General features: G+C 51.8%; 7 protein-coding genes across 7 annotated transcripts; 2 read left to right on the plus strand and 5 right to left on the minus strand.

The window, feature by feature from the left end:
- Positions 1-1,209: 1,209 nt before the first annotated feature.
- Positions 1,210-2,043, plus strand: J4E78_003272 (uncharacterized protein; the record flags this gene model as incomplete). Its single annotated transcript, XM_049363912.1, has 1 exon — positions 1,210-2,043. One exon carries the CDS (start codon positions 1,210-1,212, stop codon positions 2,041-2,043), a length of 834 nt encoding a protein of 277 aa, XP_049224577.1.
- Positions 2,044-3,715: 1,672 nt separating this feature from the next.
- On the minus strand, positions 3,716-5,251 carry J4E78_003273 (uncharacterized protein; the record flags this gene model as incomplete). The annotated part of the gene is made up of 3 exons (XM_049363913.1): positions 3,716-3,848; positions 3,901-4,982; positions 5,045-5,251. 3 exons carry the CDS (start codon positions 5,249-5,251, stop codon positions 3,716-3,718), a joined length of 1,422 nt encoding a protein of 473 aa, XP_049224578.1.
- A 736-nt stretch (positions 5,252-5,987) lies between these two features.
- Positions 5,988-7,044, minus strand: J4E78_003274 (uncharacterized protein; the record flags this gene model as incomplete). The annotated part of the gene is made up of 5 exons (XM_049363914.1): positions 5,988-6,094; positions 6,143-6,474; positions 6,530-6,648; positions 6,877-6,963; positions 7,012-7,044. The coding sequence occupies 5 exons, from the start codon at positions 7,042-7,044 to the stop codon at positions 5,988-5,990; spliced, it is 678 nt and encodes a 225-aa protein (XP_049224579.1).
- A 2,061-nt stretch (positions 7,045-9,105) lies between these two features.
- Positions 9,106-10,053, minus strand: J4E78_003275 (uncharacterized protein; the record flags this gene model as incomplete). Its single annotated transcript, XM_049363915.1, has 1 exon — positions 9,106-10,053. The coding sequence occupies one exon, from the start codon at positions 10,051-10,053 to the stop codon at positions 9,106-9,108; it is 948 nt and encodes a 315-aa protein (XP_049224580.1).
- A 1,883-nt stretch (positions 10,054-11,936) lies between these two features.
- On the minus strand, positions 11,937-13,658 carry J4E78_003276 (uncharacterized protein; the record flags this gene model as incomplete). Its single annotated transcript, XM_049363916.1, has 1 exon — positions 11,937-13,658. The coding sequence occupies one exon, from the start codon at positions 13,656-13,658 to the stop codon at positions 11,937-11,939; it is 1,722 nt and encodes a 573-aa protein (XP_049224581.1).
- A 1,043-nt stretch (positions 13,659-14,701) lies between these two features.
- J4E78_003277 (uncharacterized protein) lies at positions 14,702-16,039 on the plus strand (the record flags this gene model as incomplete). The annotated part of the gene is made up of 1 exon (XM_049363917.1): positions 14,702-16,039. One exon carries the CDS (start codon positions 14,702-14,704, stop codon positions 16,037-16,039), a length of 1,338 nt encoding a protein of 445 aa, XP_049224582.1.
- Positions 16,040-16,130: 91 nt separating this feature from the next.
- On the minus strand, positions 16,131-17,476 carry J4E78_003278 (uncharacterized protein; the record flags this gene model as incomplete). Its single annotated transcript, XM_049363918.1, has 3 exons — positions 16,131-16,783; positions 16,847-17,165; positions 17,225-17,476. 3 exons carry the CDS (start codon positions 17,474-17,476, stop codon positions 16,131-16,133), a joined length of 1,224 nt encoding a protein of 407 aa, XP_049224583.1.
- Between the last annotated feature and the right edge of the window lie 367 nt (positions 17,477-17,843).

Consider the following 17,843-nt stretch of genomic DNA (forward strand, 5'->3'; position numbering starts at 1 on the left):
TCGCGGAGCTCGGCGGGAAGACGAAGAAACCGGGATTCGCGTTGATTTGATTGCGTTCTGGGATATTGTTAGCTCAAATCAATGAAGACCTTGGGTTCGTCCTTACTTGCGCTCGCGTAGCCGCTCGGCAATGCTCTGCGACTGAGTGAGATTCATGATTAAGACGGAGAGGACGCCCAAATTTCAGTCCTGGCACGGGTTGTGTGAGTAGGTGAAGCTGCGCAAGGGCGGTGAGCGCTGCTCTCAATATCCAGGGTCCATCGCTCCGTTTGCTCGTGCAGAGGAGCTCACCTCTTACTGAATATAACCTCAAGATCATTACTTCCAAAATACAATCGCAGAGCTCTCACAGCCAAGTCAGGGCTCATACTGAGTAGCCCAAATATAGAAGTCTGTTGGATATGCACCCGCTGTAGGGAAGGCAACAGATGCCTATAATTAGTGGCAGAGGGGGCACCCTGTTGGAGTCCTATCGCTAAGCGTTTTGCAAGCCTCGGTTCTACTTTGATTGCTCTGATTGCTTGACAGATATCTGGTCCCAGTTCGTAGGCGGCCGCCATGCAGTTGTAGTAGAGTGTCAGGTCAAAGGTGACCAGCTCATTGAAGGTAGGTGTCGCTTCTTCTCTGATATGTCTACAAGTCATCAGAAGAGAGATGATCTGCTGGTGTCTTGGAATTCCGTTACGTTGAAGGAGATATGTACCTCCAAGTAAATCAGTGGATTTCGGTTGTACATGGATAGTCTCGTTGGTAAAGGCATGCTCGTAAATCATGACTCGAATCTCGGCTGGCAAACGAAGAAATGGCGGTGTGTAAGGGGCATTCTGATCACTTTCCATCGTAAGCCTGATATCTATACAGCTTAGCACGGCTTACATACACTGTATCGGTTTGACGATGGCTATGTGTAGCGAGGCTCAAGCGACCCAAATTTTCAGCTACATCGTCGTCCATGATGTACTGATCACAAAGAGAGAGAATGCTTCTCTGATGTTTTCCAATATAAAGTCGCGGTGACAAAGATTATTGTATGTGTGTGCTGAAAGATCAGATGGTCGAGCGAGATGGGCGGCACAGCCGGCGATAAGCTAGCGCAGTCTGGTATCTCCGGCGGCGCGTCTCGAGATTTTTGGCGCGTCCAATTTTCGTCATCGCAGTCGTGCGTTGACTGCACAGCCCTCGACTGTTGCGCGCCTCTCGCTGCTAAACATGGGTAATGCAAAGCGCATGAGTGAGATGTTCGCATCGTCGGCAGAAAAAGACGCCAACACCACGACGGTGACCGCGAGCCCGCCGTACTCGAGCGAAGGACCTACCCTTCCCATCATTGGGGCACCCGAGGACGCACCGACAGCTGGCAAGAAGAGAAAGGCGCAAGACAAGATTAGTGGAACAGCCTCAAAGAAGCCATCGCAACCACCATCTCCTCCCACAATCCATCCCTCCCTCTACGAGCCATGGACACGGCTGCCTACCGAGCTACGCAAGCTCCTCGAAACCCAGAAGCGCATGCGAGCCACACAGAACATCGTACCCGTCGTCTTCTCGAAGAATCAGAACATCAAATCCGGTATCAACAGGCTCAAGACATACCTGGGCGCGTACAAAGACCCAGCGTCTACGATTGAGATGCCGGATGCTTTGAAAGAGGACGATGCGATCATAGCCGTTTCTGCTCAGGGCGAGGGCACTACCAAGTTAGTAGGCATAGTCGATATGGTTCGGCGCATCGTAGCGCCGAGTGGTGGAGAGGGCGATGAACACGGGAAAGACGAAGCTTGGTGGATGTATACAATGCTCACGAGCGTCGAGGTTGACAGAGAAACCAAAACTTCAAGGTCCACGGACAAGGGCGACGCAGACTTCGAAAAGGCACCGAGCACACAGAAGAAAGATGGAATGTCAAATGAGAACAACACGATGAAGAGGAGGAAAATACCCGTGCTAACAGTTTGGATGACCAAGAAGCGGATAGCCGCGTTCAGGAATGTCTTTGGAGAGCAGACATTCGCAGTGAAGCTGAAATCACAAGACTCTGACTGAATGCCACGCGACGAATCAATCGAAATTTTAAGAAGCCGCTTGCGCTGCGGGTATGCCACCGTCAGAACTTTGGACGACCTCGACTCGCTCGATCCAATACAACCGATTGACGGCTCTGCCCGCCTTGCCCGCCTCGCCCTCTTTGAACCGACCGCATATAGCACATACCACAGCGGGCCCGCCAGCCGCCAACATGAAGGCAGCGTCCTCTGCATCTTCTATCTGAAATCGCCGACGGTTCTTCCCCGGCTCCATCTTATCGTACAAGTTGTCCATCGCAGCATGTAAACGAGGGAGTTCCAGGACTGCATCACTTCCAGAGTAGGTGTAGACCGTGTTACCCACCCATTTTCGTGGAACGGGCGTGCTCAGGGGATAATGGGCGCTCTTGAGGACGACACTGTATGGGTTATCTGCCGAATTCGCTGCCATGTTCGACGGAAAAAGATACTTGTCGGGAAAGAATTGCGCTGCCGACAAAGCAACTTATAGGCAACGACATGCGTGTTGGCACACGCCTCATGACCTAGTCACGGCAGCTCAGCAAGCTTTAAAATGGCAACTAATTGGCATCGGTTTATCAATACGATGTGTCTATCAACTTCCACTTTACGTTGGCCAAATCTTGGACCCGATGGCGACCGAGGTGTACACAATGTCTACCGACCTCAGACCCAAAGCATTAGTCCTGATGACACTAGTTCGCCCCATGCCACCCTCCCCATTCCCCTCTTCATCCTCCCCTCCCTGGCAGGGTGAGCCACTCGGCGTGTGGGCACACGAGCTTCCATCGGCCAGTTTCCTCCGACTGCGGATGCTTCAACTCCGAGACTCTATGCGTGCTGCCGGCGACATCTCAGCTACGATAGCTACCATCACGCCGGGAACCTATAAGCTAGTGAATGGTGGGCCGGCTTGTAACGGTGAGCCAGTATTTCATTTCGGTGTCCTGGCTGGGAAGGAGATGAAGAATGGGGTACAGCACGAGAGGTTGTACTGGGTTGAGCTGGCAGAATATCACGCTGGTATGTGAATCTACGGGCCACATGCATGTGTCTCGTGAAGATGTTTCGTGATCTCCAATATACCCTAAGAATTCATTCCATCAACTAGAGCAAACATTATCTCAATCTCAATAAGAACACAGAATACCCCAAGCCACCCCAAGACACAACAGACATGCCCTCACGCATCACTCCCGCAACCAACACCCCCCTCCCATATCCCCCACCACCGAAGCCTCCGCGCCCGCGCATAAGCCAATACGTCCTGATGCGCACCACTTGCTCCGCCTGGCCTCTCCAAATGGTTCCGCAGCATTCCTGGGTCGGCAACGCAATCCAAGTCTTTGATTGTTGGAATAGAGCAAAAGACGCCTTGAATAGAGCAGAGACCGACGCAGGTTTGTGGGGTTGTTCTACACGTAGGGTAACTGCGACGTACTCGGCGGATGGTGGGTATGAGGACTGGAGCTCGAATTCGACGGTTGGACTGGTTGAGGCATGCAATGGGACGTGGGACTTGTGGTGGATTAGAGAGGTTGAGTTTGGGGGGTGATGGACGGATACACGATAAGATGCACAGTATTTCAAGTTGGACACACTGGGTAGTCGGAAGAGGCATTAATTGCATTGCTTTTGTCTGAAAGCTGAGCATGGACGCTATTTATCACTTATGGTTTTATCGGGAACCACTGACTGAACACTCCCTTCGGGTCATATTTCTTCTTTAGTGTTTTCAGCTTGGGGAGACTGGACCCGTAGATAGCAGTGTTCGTCTCGTCGCCAAAGGCGAAGTTGGCATAGCTGCGCATCTTGTGAGCTCTGGTTCGTTTCGATCATGGCAGTAGAGACTTACGTGGGATCATTCTTGGGATCATCGCTCCTGGTCCAAAGTGCCCTGACCTTGCTTCCAAATTCTAGGGCCTCAGTATCGAGGCTAGCATCATCATACCACGGTATGACGATAGCCTGCGAGAACGCATCCCTCCTGAGTGCTTCATTCATTGCTGCCGAGCCAACGGGTGCTGACATGGCCTTGGTCAAGTTGTAGCGTTCGATGAGGACGGCGGAGTTTGGACCTTTGGCCTGGAAGCCTTTGTAGAGCTCCCAGATCTCAGGCCACTTCTGAGCGTTCATGCCCGTGATGGTGGAGCTGTACGAGGGCTTGCGACCACCGCGAGTACAAAAGCCGATGTTGGCATCATTCCAGTGGTCGTACGTAGTAATAGCGCTGGACTCAGAAATGGGGCCGATGTTGTAAAAAGGGGCGAAGGCTTCGCGGCCTGTTTCGTTCGTGCCTTTACGAAGTAAGCCAGTGACGAGGATAGAAGGCTCGTTGAGTGGCTCCCCACTAGATGTCAGTACAAGATATACTCGCTGTTGGGGCGTAAGAGGGAGGTCTTCAACCGCTTGCGCAACCTGCTCGAGCTTGTCGGGGGAAAAGAAAAGGTTGTTGATGTATGCTGTGCGATCCTCTTTAGTGGCGGGCGTTGCCTTGACGGTTGCTGAAACGACGATTCCGAAATTGGGTCCTGCCCCCCGAAGTGCCCAGAACAGTTCCGGATGCGACGTGGCTGATGCGGTAAGTATTTCGCCTGATGCAACGACCACTCGCATGGAGATGATGTTGTCGACTCCGAATCCGACCTCGCCCATGAGATTGCCATAGCCGCCACCGAGCATCGCACCTAGAGCGCCAACGCAGTTACAGTTTCCGGTGATGATCAATGCACCTGCAGTATTCGCTGCTGCAATCGTGTCTCCGATGCTTGCACCGCCACCGATAGTGGCGGTCTTCTTGTCTGCAGCGACAGCGACTTTGTTGAGATTGGCAAGGTCGATCAGGACACCCCATTTCCCCAACTTGAAAGTCTTTCCCCATCCGATGCCGCCATTCTGTGCAAGGAACGGTATCCCAGTTTTCGTACAGTATTTGACCTTTTCGTTGGATTAGCATCGACGATCCGTTGTACCGGCAATTTGGTTGAGGCTGAACCTACTATCTTTGCTACATCCTTGTCATTTTGCACGCGGACGACCACAGATGGAAGAGGGGCGTTGTAATCACTCCAACGCGCTCGAATTTCGACGTTGACCGAAGATGGCGACGACACCAAAGTCTCCAGATCCTTGGCGACATCAGTCTGTCGTACAGCAAGTGCAGAGACCGCCGCGGCAAAAGAAACCAGTAATGATAAGACCCTCATGTTGACAGTACCAAGCAAATGGGCAACGGCCCAACGTGCTTTTTAATTGACATCAAACTTTCTCGGCTACCTGCATGGTGGCATAGAATGCCCGGACCACAAGTCGTCAGGGCGAGGGATTTGTCGTCCCGGTGGAAACTCTAGTCGACAAACAGGATGCAGCCAGCGTCCATGCATGCTAAATCCGCGCTTGGTTAGGTATAGTCACCGACGCGGTTATCTGCCGTACTCGTTCGCAATCGACCCGGTTACCGCGGGCGCAGCCGCATTCGGTTATATGTCCTCCGACGGCCCCGGACCCGTGCGTTAGCCTAAAGCGCACCAGCGCAATGTCTCCACACATAACTTTCCCAAGAGTTCAGCGAGCCATGTTGAGAGCATGACGTGGGCCTTGTTCCTTTTAGGCGGTTCCATCCTTGCGCACGTGGGTTGGATTCCAGGTAGCATTGAACCACCATCGAAAGATTCGGAAGGTGACAGCGCTGCAGGAACAGGGTGTCTGTGAAGTGCTGTCGGTGGTATGCAAGATATATTTCGCCGATGAACTTGGCACTCGGCAGTATCTTGCGAGAAGGATGCCAATCCAATCAAAAAATAATGCATATGCTACGCCAATAGCCTGGAGACCTTGAGCAACCAGATCCGAGACATATACCGAGCGGAGTATTGTAGGATTCGCGGTTCAATATGCTAACACCGGCGCTTCTTGTTTGCACCGAGGTAGACGCCCACACATTCATCCCAACGTCTGGTGAATCGTGATTTCCTTCGTGATACCGCGCTTGCCTAGCGTCGAGGCGTCTTCGGGAGGCGTAGAAGGAGCTTCAGAGCGCGCCGTCAGCTCTGCATAGCATTAGTGGAGCGCTTTACGGGACGTCATGCATTACGTACCGATCTCGTCAATCTCCTGGTATGGCTTGCGTACCAACTTGCCGCCAAACGTAGTACTTTTCGTGGTGCCGTTCAGCGCGGATGAGCCAAAGCCGTGACCTGATGATCCGTATCCGTAGCTCGAACCGGTTTGTGTTGCTTCGCGAGGATAGAAGTAAAACCAAATGGGCCGGAGCGTGGGCAAACAGGCGCAAACAACACCCAAAGATAGTTCAATGTTGGTCCAAAAGAACACCGGTGCTGTGTAATAAATGACGTCGTCGGGATGCTTCAGGTATTCGCCGGCGATCGAGTAAGTCGCCACAACCCGTGTGATGCTGACAGCACATACTCTGTACGACTCAATTGTCTTGAACACATTGACGTACGAGACGGAATAAGACTTACGCAGCTCCAAGTGAAAGCATTACGATCACGGCTAGCTTCTTCTTGGCCTCCATTCTGACACTCAAAACCATCGGGATAGGAAGAATAAGGATGACAATGTCTGCGAAGACACCCGTGTACTGGTAACATGGTTAGCTTGGAATCGAAATCATTATGCTAAGTGAGAGACAGTAGCTTACAAGCAGGGCCAAGAACATCGGCACGGTTTCGACACAGCTATTCCCATAGTACGGTTCAATAAATACCGTTATGGGGTAACAAGTGAATAGATGCGAGAATGTGAAGCTGACGGTCCAGCATACGACATACGCAAGCACGCAGTATACCACGATGCGAAACTTTCGTACGTCAAAGATGTTCTTGTATAGCACCAAAATCGACGATTTGACAAGACCTAGTCCAATAATAGAGATCATGTTCAAAGCAAACTTCGTCTAGAGAAGTCAGCAATTGCACTGCTATCAGCAGCTGGGTGTACTTACCTGCTCAAAGAATATCAATCCGGGATCGTCCATAATGGGCTGGCCTTTTTCATCCAGTGGTTGATGAGACCCCAAGTAGCCATGTATCGCAGCTATCAATCGGCGTAAGTTTGCAATCTGCCTTCCAATCGAATCACTTACTAGCTAACTGTAACGAGCAGCAAGCCATAGACACAGCCTATCAGCGCTCAGTCAGAGGACGCAATACACACGGAACCGCTCAAAGTTCTCTTACCAAAGCAGCAACTGTGAGGAAGTCGTCCCAACCCACACGCTTAGCGATCCTTTTTGCCCATAAACGCAAACAAACGAAGACGAATGGCAGTACCATGAAAGCCACGGCCAGGGCGACCATCATACTTTTGGAGTAGTTGTGATACATTTTGACTGTCGCTCCAGAGTACTGTTGGTACAAAAGACTTGTAAATAGCCGGACGGTCAACAAATACTTCGCAATGATGCAGACAGGCAAAATATAGACTGCACCAAGCAAAATCGAGCTTCAGGTCCTCTCTTCTCATTTGGCCGACATATCGACAGCGTACCACATCCTAGGGACCCCATGGCTTGCTCGTCACATGTAACCTGCGACCCAACCATAACCATCCTTTGAGCTTGGCAGGTCTCCAGTAAACGCCCTGTAGGTATCACAGCACCGAGGGTGCCACGCTTGGTCTGTCCCGAGACTGACCAGGATGAACTAAGGCTGAGAGATTGCAATCACACATCTCTTGACTCTGAAAATCACCCGAAAGTCCCCAGGACTATGACAACCTAGTGCTATAAGCATTTTCGCACGGGTCGTGCCAGTGTAGCTTTTGGCCTGCAGGTCGGTGCGTCCCAATACGTCAATCTGGGATATGCGGTGCTCACAGCTTCAGCTGAGATTTGTGCTCCTGGCATGCCACCATGTTGAAGACAATCTCACACACGAATGATGCCCAGCTATCAACTCCAAGGCCGTTCGAAGTGTCTAGCTATCCCAGTAGTAGACCGGTAAACCGGCAAACCTGTATTGTTGTTCTCATGAAGCCGAGAGCCGTGGGGGTGTAGCTGGGGTGTTCCAGACAGGGGTTCGCCGCTCGGGTGAACCTTTCAGGACGGCAGAAGCCGCACTGCTAAGCCACGGGACGTGCAATGACCCGCTATCATAAGACAGCCTCGGCCAGAACCCATGCGGACTAAAGCTGCGCTGATTTCTCATCTTTCGGTCGATGCGACGTTCTACAGACGCCAGCAGTAAAGAGGTTGTAGGTCCTGGAGGCTCTTACGGCTTCGTCGTCTCAGAATAGGCATCTCGCTGCATCGCGTGCACGAAACTGCTTCTGCGGCTTCGAGTCGTCGATGTGGACGGAGGCTTACTTCCGATAGTCGTGCATGCGAGTCTTATCACGTAGGATTTGGTCCAAAATCACTGACACCGAGGTGTGGCCGCAGTATAAACTGGCCTACAAGGATGAAATATTAAATGGTACCGTCTTCGACAACATGCGTGAAGGTCCTAGTGCGGAACGGGACTGATACTGAGTTTGACGTCGGCAGGCTTGTTGAATGACCGGAACGATATCTCTGCCGTGTTTGGTCAACTTCCCGTGCGCCTGTCGTGGCCCATTGACGCGTTCTGAGAAGTCAGCTCAGCCAGTCCTAGGATGATCGCACGGCGTCTGCGTGCTCGACATGTTGTACCATCTCTCAAACGGCACTAATTTTGGCGTAGGAAGCGATGGTGACACCTCGTTGCTTCTTCGTGATCAATGGTGTATGACGCGTACTGAGGAACGGTGGAAATGTATGCGTCACCCGGTTGGCCCCAGCATCGTCGCTGACAATGTGTTTCATACATGGCTCACAAAACCGTGTGGTTCCTGAAACTGGTAGCGGTAAGCCATCCATTTGGGTATGGAGGAGTTGCTGAGGCTCGCAGTCTTTTGGGAGTTCTTAGGCCATACGGCCCAAACAAGGTGATTTAGCGTGGGCATTACGTCATTATAATCAATCCACGATAATGCCACCTAACACGACTTCCATTTGCAGACGGTTCTCAGTGCACATGCAAATCGCTCTAAATCGTACATTATCCTTTTGTCCTGACGCTCAAGCCCACGAAAAGTGTTCCATGTGCAGATACACATCCCGTTTCCCATCCTTCATGCCACCGATCTGCGCACGAGCAACAGCGTTCGACACATCGCTCTGCATACTCAACGGGCCGCATACCAGTACAGACGTACTTTCAGTTCCGTACTCTGCTGCGTCGGCGATGATGGCTCGAAGGTCCGGTCGTTGCGATACATGCTTCGGGGTGAGCGCAGTCTGGATGGTGTCTGATGCGGCTTCCCCTGAGCGACGTACATCTGTCGACAACGCTTTCATCCCTGAGCCAACACTCTCATCCGAAACTTGTGACTTTTCTTCTAGTTTTCTCGGGCTTTTCATGCCACCATTGTGCTCCTCCTCACCGGTGTAGTAGATGTCCACGCTCAATTCGTCACAGCGACATCCGCTCAGCTTGTTCGCTACTAGCTCCACGACGGCCTGCTCGAACCAATTCCTGGTCAGCGAATCTCTTGTCGCTAGTATCACTTTCATCGCAGATTTTCTGTTGACATCTTCGTCGCCGTCGCGGTGCGGGTCTGTTGCGCTCACTGCAGCCTGGTGCTCACCCTGCCGCAGGAACGCTTCAATTAGCGGCAAAAGCCAGCCAGCACCAGATCCACCAGCAACAGCCACAGTATTTTGGCTTGCGGCAACTCTCCTCATGTCTATGCCGCTATAAGGGCCATCGAGTAACACCTTTAGGCTTGTCTTAGGATGTTGCTGAGCGTGCCTCGCCAAGCGTGCTGTAAAACCTCCCTGCGGTCGAATATAGAAGACGAGTTCGTTCGTGAGAGAGCGAGTCGCTCCTGGAAGAGAGCACGCCGTAAAGGGATGTGTTGTCATCCCATGTACACCTAGGCCAAAGACTCTGATAAAGTAGTGTTGACCCGCTTTCCAGCTGCCGTTCATCGGGATTGAAATCTTGACGAAGTCGTTCGACACCATGCCGACGGCAGCCGTTCTGATGCCGTTCTGGAAAAAGATGCGCATGTGGCTATGAAGCCAACACAATGTATAGATGACACCTGTTGCGATGAAATAATCCCACGACGACAGCCGAAAGTCGCAGTGAAGAAAGAAGAACAAGACGAACACTAGGGCCGCGATGAAATGAGTTGCTTTGAAGAACTCATAGCTGACATTTCGAAGGTAGGAGTTGGAAGCGAATGTCAGCCAGGCCTGGACGCTCATCAGCTTTCCTCTGGGCATAGTCTAGATCCCACACGGGAGGGAGACGGATTTGATCACGAACCTGCGCAATGAGAGCGATGACACCGGTCCAATAGCATACGTCCGTATGCCACTCGCTCTCCATAGTGCCTTTCCATACATTGAACACAATGAAGGGGAATGTATGTATCAAAGCAAGGACAAAGCATGCATAGCTGATCCATCGATGGAACAACTGCAGCTTCTCATGCGATACTCCCGTCAACAGTGTAATCATGTTACTTTTCGTCGACGTCGCCATGATAAAGGGTAGGCAAGCGAGCGACATCCATCCTGTTCTTGTAGCGATCGGCGGTGAGCCTCCGAATGAGATCGGAGGGCTCTTCTGGTTGGGCCAATAGTACGGTCGCGGACCGAGTGTCATACAGACGAAGAAGACTGTGCCTATTGCCCCAAGTATGAGAATGCCGAGTGGTGCGGAGTTCCAGTTCAAAGGCCGGATGCGATATGAACGGTAGGCGAGGTAGCGAAAGATGGCAAGCAGTTGTCGCACAGCCTTGATCTTTGGGGGAGGTTTTCGTACGAGCTTCGAGGTGAGAAAAGGGATGGCAAAGAGAACGATGGTCGCCATGAAGAATGCGAGTGTTGGAAGCGCATACCTGTGGTCGGCTTCGTACCAAAATCTCCAGTACCCTTGCTGCCACTTACAAAGCGTGTCGCTTTTGAGACTGCAGGTGTACTTTCGAGAGGAATGCAGCATAACAGGTTGCGTAAGCCATGGCGTACCCTCACTGTGCATAGAATGCATCGACATAATGGTCCAAATTTCGCGTTGTTCGTTCGTGAAGTGGTAGCTTGGTCAAGTCTCCAAGGTCGCCAGTCCGACAGCCGGTCAAGGGTAGCAAGGTTTATTACTTCAAGGACACAATGTGAGACCGATTGCTTTCATTACCTGCTATACTCATGACCCACATCTTTATATGTTATATAGAAGTCAGAACGCTGCAGTGGGGCCTATGAGAAGTCAGAACAGTGCACTTCCGGGTGCTCAATCGCAGATACTTGCTCATATTGCGGTATGCCACAGCAAACTTATCACCTATGAACGTGTTTCCGGGAGCGGAAATAAGAGATGCAGCTCGTGGCTGACTCCCGAGGCGCACCGCCGTTGTTGTTGCCCGGTTAAAGGAAGGGTTGACACACGCTACTCGTATGACTGAGCAAGTTTGCGGTCGTTGTGATTGGCGAAATTGTCCAGCGCATATGAGGTGACGGGATGCTGGTAATTATGCCGCTCAGGATACGTGATGAGTTTTCAACTTCGCAAACGGTTCATTGTTTGTTTTAGTTAGACGCGCGACTCCTGTGCACCTTGAGAGTGGTGACACAAAGCTTCGCGTTAAATGTCTACATGCGGGCTGTGAATAGGAGTGGCACGAGGTGCATCAAAGCCGCTACACCTCTTCAAGCTTTTGTAACACTTCCCAACTTTTCCATGAATGCCGCTTCTATAGGGGCTAGTTGAGAGCGCGTCGCAGTCATGCTCGCCATGAGGTAGATGACATTACCCAGTATGCGCGAATGAATTTGTACCTGTGATTCAGAAACATCGTGGAGTAAAGCATCGCGAAGGCCGACCGCTGCAGAAGAAGTGTAGCCTAGGTCACGTTAATGAAGAAGCTTGGAGGAGAAAAGATCGACATACCGGAGCCGGCTTCGTCAATGAGCGATACGGCCAGCACTGAACCCAGCGCGTTCACATACTCAACCCTCTCATGATTTGAGACGCTTGCCACGAAGGAGTCGGACCACATACTCCACACACGATTGCCGTTATCATGGCTTACCACCTTGTCCTCGTTCTCGGCCAAGCTCCGCTCATGGCCCAAGTTCAATTTCTCCATGATGTCTAGACTTGTGTTTGCAACGTGGCACCCGACTGCATGAGCGGTATAGCTGTGTCCATGCAGGAGAGCTTCCGATTTCTCGTCGCCCAAGAAAGCCTCGAAGATGGATTGGCTGGCGCTGGTAATCGAAAGCGGAAGCAAACCTCCCGTAAGCAACTTCGCATTCACGCTTATGTCCGGGTGGATATCAAGGAATGAGGCCGCAGAGAAGCGGCCCAGACGGTACAAACCAGTGAACACCTCATCAAACATGACAGGAAGACCAGACCAAGCATTCTCCTCCTTCGGAGATTCCGTAACCTTGGAGCCGTTTGCAAAGTCATAATGACGGACGACGCGCACTAAGCTTTGCTGGAAAAGCGGGTCCACGAATAGCATACCTCCGGCTCCGAGGACGACAGGCTCTAGTACCAAGGTACCGAACTTCTTGCCTTGCTTCTTGACCAGCTCGTCTAGTGTTTTCTCTATGTAGGCCTCGTACTGCGCCGATCTACCTCTGGTAGCGAAATCGAATATCCCGTCTTGACTCTCAAAGTTCTGAGCTGGACCCAATTCTTCTTCCATGCCCTTAGGCGGTTCGACTACCCATTGGCCATTCTTGAGCTTGAAGGTCGGGTAGTCAAACCAGAATCCGCGACCGCGATACCAGTCGACTTTCTCGTTGAAGACACAAGGTTCAGAGGCATCCATGGCCCCAATCGTGTCTCCGTGGTAGCTGCCTTTGAGTCCAAGGACGCCAACGGCCTCTTTCGCGCTATCCCAGCCATAGCGCTTACTGGACGCACGAAGCGCCATTTTGATACCGACTTCTGTCGCTGTACTTCCGTTGTCTGTGTAGAACACTTTCCTCAAACGAGTCCCTCGTGGCGAGCCCGAAAGTATCTTTTCCGCTAGAGTGAGAGCTGGTTCGTGTGTGGCGCCGGCGAACATGACATGACCATAGCGTCCTGCTGCATATGCTGCTTCCAGTGCCAATCGCGGATTACCGTGTCCAAGACCTTGCGTCCACCATGATGCGGAGCCGTCAAATGCTGGGTACAAGGTCTGGTTCTCAGGATGGGGCACCTCTTCATTTCCCTTGTGCTTGACCTGGAAGAAGTCGCCATATGCCGAATCGATGACTAGTATGTCGTTTGCGTTCTTCACATGCTTGTGCTGTGTGAAAGGATGCCAAATCTTGTCTTCGGTTTCGTACGGCATGGATCCTAGGCGGCTGAGTCGCTGGTCATGGCGATGAATCAGGTCCTTGGCAACCTTTCCTACTATTATACTATCGCTTTCCGTGTCGTAGTAATTCCGCATAATTTCCTTCTCTCCTTCGGTACCTGGAGCAACACCTTGGAAATTCGGAATCCATTGTAGTTTGTAAGCTGGTATACCCATATCCATGAAATACTTCTTTAAGTAATCCGCGTTCTCATATTGGCTCTTGTCGTCGAAACACACAACGGCATCGATATCATATCCTCGCATGATCAGGGACTCCGCAGCTGATATAGTAGAGGCTATGCCACCTAACCGGTGGTCGCCTACGAGCACCGCAGGAAGTCGTAGTGGTCGAAAGATATCCGCCTGTGGGGTGCCGGAAGGTCCTGGGCTCAGAACTCCTCCAGCTGTCTCAATTATCGAAAAGAGTCTGCCCTGATCTAATGTGCCTGCTGCGTTCTGGACCGTCTTGAACACCGTTTGGCTGATGAGCTCATCGCTGGGCTTTGCTAGTCAATCGCTGTTGGCGAAAGCACGACAATAAAGGTAGAACTCACAATATTTTTCGAACCCCTTGCCGCAACATGCGGGCTCACAGCTTTGTCGAATTTGAAGAGTGTAGAAACACGCTGGCCAGTGTACTTGTGCACATAGCTAGCGTACAGTCAGCCCTTATGTCCCAAATATCTGTCGGATCACGCATCACCACACTGACCTATCGTCGGCTTCATCAGCTGGGCCTGTAGATACAGGCTTTATATATTGTACTTTGTAAGGCCCGTGGCGTAACGGCGATGCCCTGCTCTTGAGGCTTGCCCTACCGAAATGCGCACCCAAGAGCGTCGAGAAAACTGTTTTGCCAACTCCCGTGTTGGCACCATAGACCTGAACAGCAATCGCGTTCGTCCACAACCCTCCTGGCACCTTCGCCATTTCTTTTTTACTTCCAGATAGTGGTGAGTTGAGGAAGGTGCTATGGTAGATGGCTGCACCTGCATGCTGTCCAATGCGGAGAGTGCGCTAGTGGTTCCGCGTCCACACCGACGCTAAACATGCAGGTACAAATGTAATGAGTCAAGCCGCATCTCCGACGGCATCGAGGGGTCAGCTTATGCGGTCTTTTAGCTAATGAGTATGTTTTTACTTTTGACAGCTTTCGACGACGCGGATAGCCGCGGCAGACCCCACGCTTCCTTCCCGCTTTCCGCTGATCCTACCACGCCAGCCATTTGGTCAGCTCCACACCATCACTGAAGGTCACGTTATCGTGGGTCAAAGGCGTTCCTATCTATCGCCTTCTACAGAAAGACATGGGGAGCAAAACGCATTCGGCGCCGTTGCAAAACAAGTTACAAGAACTACTCGATCGCCGCCGGACAAACGCAACACTCCGTAATCTGACGTTACAACTTCAAAATCAGACCGACTTCTCGTCCAACGATTTTCTGTCGCTATCCACTTCGCCACAACTCAAATCGGAGTACCTCCAAGAGCTGCAAAGAATTGATTTGCCATTGGGCAGCGGCGGGTCAAGACTCCTAGATGGCAACTCGACGTACGCCGAACAGCTGGAGCAAGAGATTGCTAACTTCCATGGAGCTGCATCTGGACTACTGTTTAACAGTGGTTTTGATGCAAACGCGGGATTCTTCGCGAGTGTACCGCAGCCGGGAGACGTGATAGTCTATGATGAGCTCGTACATGCAAGCGTTCATGATGGCATGAGGTTATCACGAGCGGGGAAGACGATTGCTTTTGAACACAACTCCACATCTGCCCTAAAGAATGCTTTGATAGCAGTTCTTGGTGAGGATGAGGGTGTGCGAGACAAGAGCTGTAATGTGTTTGTGGCATTGGAATCCATCTACAGTATGGATGGAGACGTATGCCCTTTGAAAGAGATGGTGGAGGTCGTAGAAGAAGTCTTGGGCCCTGAACGAGGATACATCGTTATGGACGAGGCACATTCTACTGGGGTGTTAGGACCAGAGGGGAGGGGTCTGGTATGTGAGCTAGGCCTCGAGCAACGCATATTCGCACGGCTCCACACATTCGGAAAAGCGGTAGCGGCGAATGGAGGTACGTCGTATTTCTTTCTCCCCAAGTTTATGACAGATGCTAAGCACTTCACAGCAATCATTCTCGGCTCAGACACATTGCGTCATTACCTCATCAACTACGCACGTCCACTTATCTACACGACATTCCTGTCCTACCCTTCGTTGGCCCTCATACGCTGTTCGTACCGGCTACTTCAGTCTGGCCAGAGCGTGAAACTACAAGCCCATCTACAAAATCTTACCCAGCATCTCTACACCAACCTCGGCCATCTCCAAAGACACTCGAAATCGGCTGGTCAAGCACTCACAATTCCAAGTGCATGCCCGAGATCGCCCATATTCGCAGTACAGCTGGCAAGACCAAAGGTTCTAGCAAGCTTTCTGCAAACTCATGGTATGATGGTCAGAGCCGTGGTACCGCCGACTGTTCCGGTGGGTACTGCTAGAGTGAGGATCTGCTTACATGCTGGTAACACATCAGCAGAGGTGGATAGACTCGTAGAATTGCTTGGGAAATGGTGTGAGAATCAGGCAGGTGAACAGTCACAAGGTCATTTACAAGAAGCGGGTGTGCAAGCGAAACTCTAGCTTCAATTGAGATAATCATACGGCTCAGCATTGCAGTGCTTCACTGCGTGGCAACTCTGTGATGATAATTCTACATAGACCATTTCTGCCCTCAAGCAAGTGCCTGAACCGTAGCCTCCGCCTCAGCAGCCGCAACAACCGCTTCAGCTTCATCCTGTCCCGGAAGCTTGCGCTGCTCTCCAATTGTCTCCTCCATCTTCATAGGCCTCAATCCCCATCTGCCAAACATAGCCTTATCCTCTTCCCAACCGTTGCAAGCAGTCGTCAACATCTTCTCGCCCGTAAAGACGGCATTAGCGCCCGCTTGGAAACACATAATCTGCTTCTCCTCGCGCATTGTGTGGCGACCAGCCGCGAGTCGGATAATGGTGGTCGGCATGACGAGTCGTGCGGTAGCAATGGTACGTAGGATAGCGTCGAAGGAGATGGCTTGTGTCTCGCCGAGGGGTGTGCCTTTGATCGGTACTAGGGCGTTGACGGGGAAGCTCTCGGGATGGGCTGGCAGTGTTGCGACGGTGTGGATGAGACCGACGTGGTCACGAGCCTTCTCGCCTAAACCAAGGATACCGCCGGTGCACACATGAATGCCGGCTTCTTGGACGTTCTTGATGGTGGCGAGTCGCTCGTCGTACGTGCGAGTGGTGATGACACTGGGGTAGTGCTCCCGGCTGGTATCAACATTGTGGTTGTATGCAGTCAATCCAGCGTCTTTGAGCTCTTTTGCTTGCGCGGCATCAACCATACCTATTATGTAGGAACATGAAGTCAGTGTGTGTCTGACATGCAGTTCGTAAACTTGGTGCTTACCCAAAGTGACACATGCCTCCATACCCATGCCGCGAACCCCTTTTATCATCTCCTTGATGTTCTTGAGATTGGTCTTGCGGCCTCGCATGTCTCGCCAGGCAGCTCCCATGCAGAATCTTGAGCTTCCATTCTCTTTTGCAACCCGCGCAGCTTCCAGGACTGAGTCAACTGATGACAGTTTCGTAGCCTTCAATCCTGTGTCGTAACGCGATGACTGCGCACAGTAGGAGCAATCCTCGCTGCAGCCTCCAGTCTTGATGTTGAACAGTGTGCACATCTGGATGGCGGCGGGGTCATGGAAGCGCCGGTGCACCGAAGCCTACAACGGGATTGATGAGACATTGTCTATCCAAATAGTGATAGAGCTGTGTGACATACCGCTGCATGTGTAAGGTCTATCAGCGAAGTATTGTAGACTTCAGTAATCTCCTCCTTCGTCCAGCTGGTCCTGGGCGCACTTGCATTGAGCGCGTTCTCAAAGACGGAGCCTGTCCGCGCTGGTGAGCGTAATTGTTGAGTTCCAGGGTCGACAGGGGTATCGAGAACGGTGCTGAAGGAGCGGGTGATCTGCAGGGAGCGAGGCGCGAGCGACAAGCCCCGGCCTGTTCGAAGAAGCACTCTTTGAGCCATTGCGAAAGGTCAATTGATGCTCGATACGAGTCGTCGAGATCACGTACAGTCAACAGGTGCCTCAAACTAGCTGCCCGCTCACGGCTTACGGGAGACGGCTCTAGGGCTCCAGGAACGCGTCGGCCTACGTTTGCAGATCAGCGTGGGACTTCCGCCAATCAGAATCGAGGCAATGACCGCGGGGTTCCGTGGCGTCTTTACATTATCTAACCCTCTAGACCGAGCGGTCCAGCCAAAAGCGCCGAGGTAGTCATATAACTCAATGGCTAGTATCGCTGATGTCGACATCGAGTGGAGACTTTTAGGTTTGTTGACGTTGCAAGATTGCAATTGTCTCCCCGAGGGTCTACCCCAAAACACACCTCCA

The sequence above is a fragment of the Alternaria triticimaculans genome, assembly GCF_023758025.1.
Source record: "Alternaria triticimaculans strain BMP 0046 chromosome Unknown scaffold_3, whole genome shotgun sequence".
NCBI classification, from domain to species: Eukaryota; Fungi; Ascomycota; class Dothideomycetes; order Pleosporales; family Pleosporaceae; genus Alternaria; species Alternaria triticimaculans.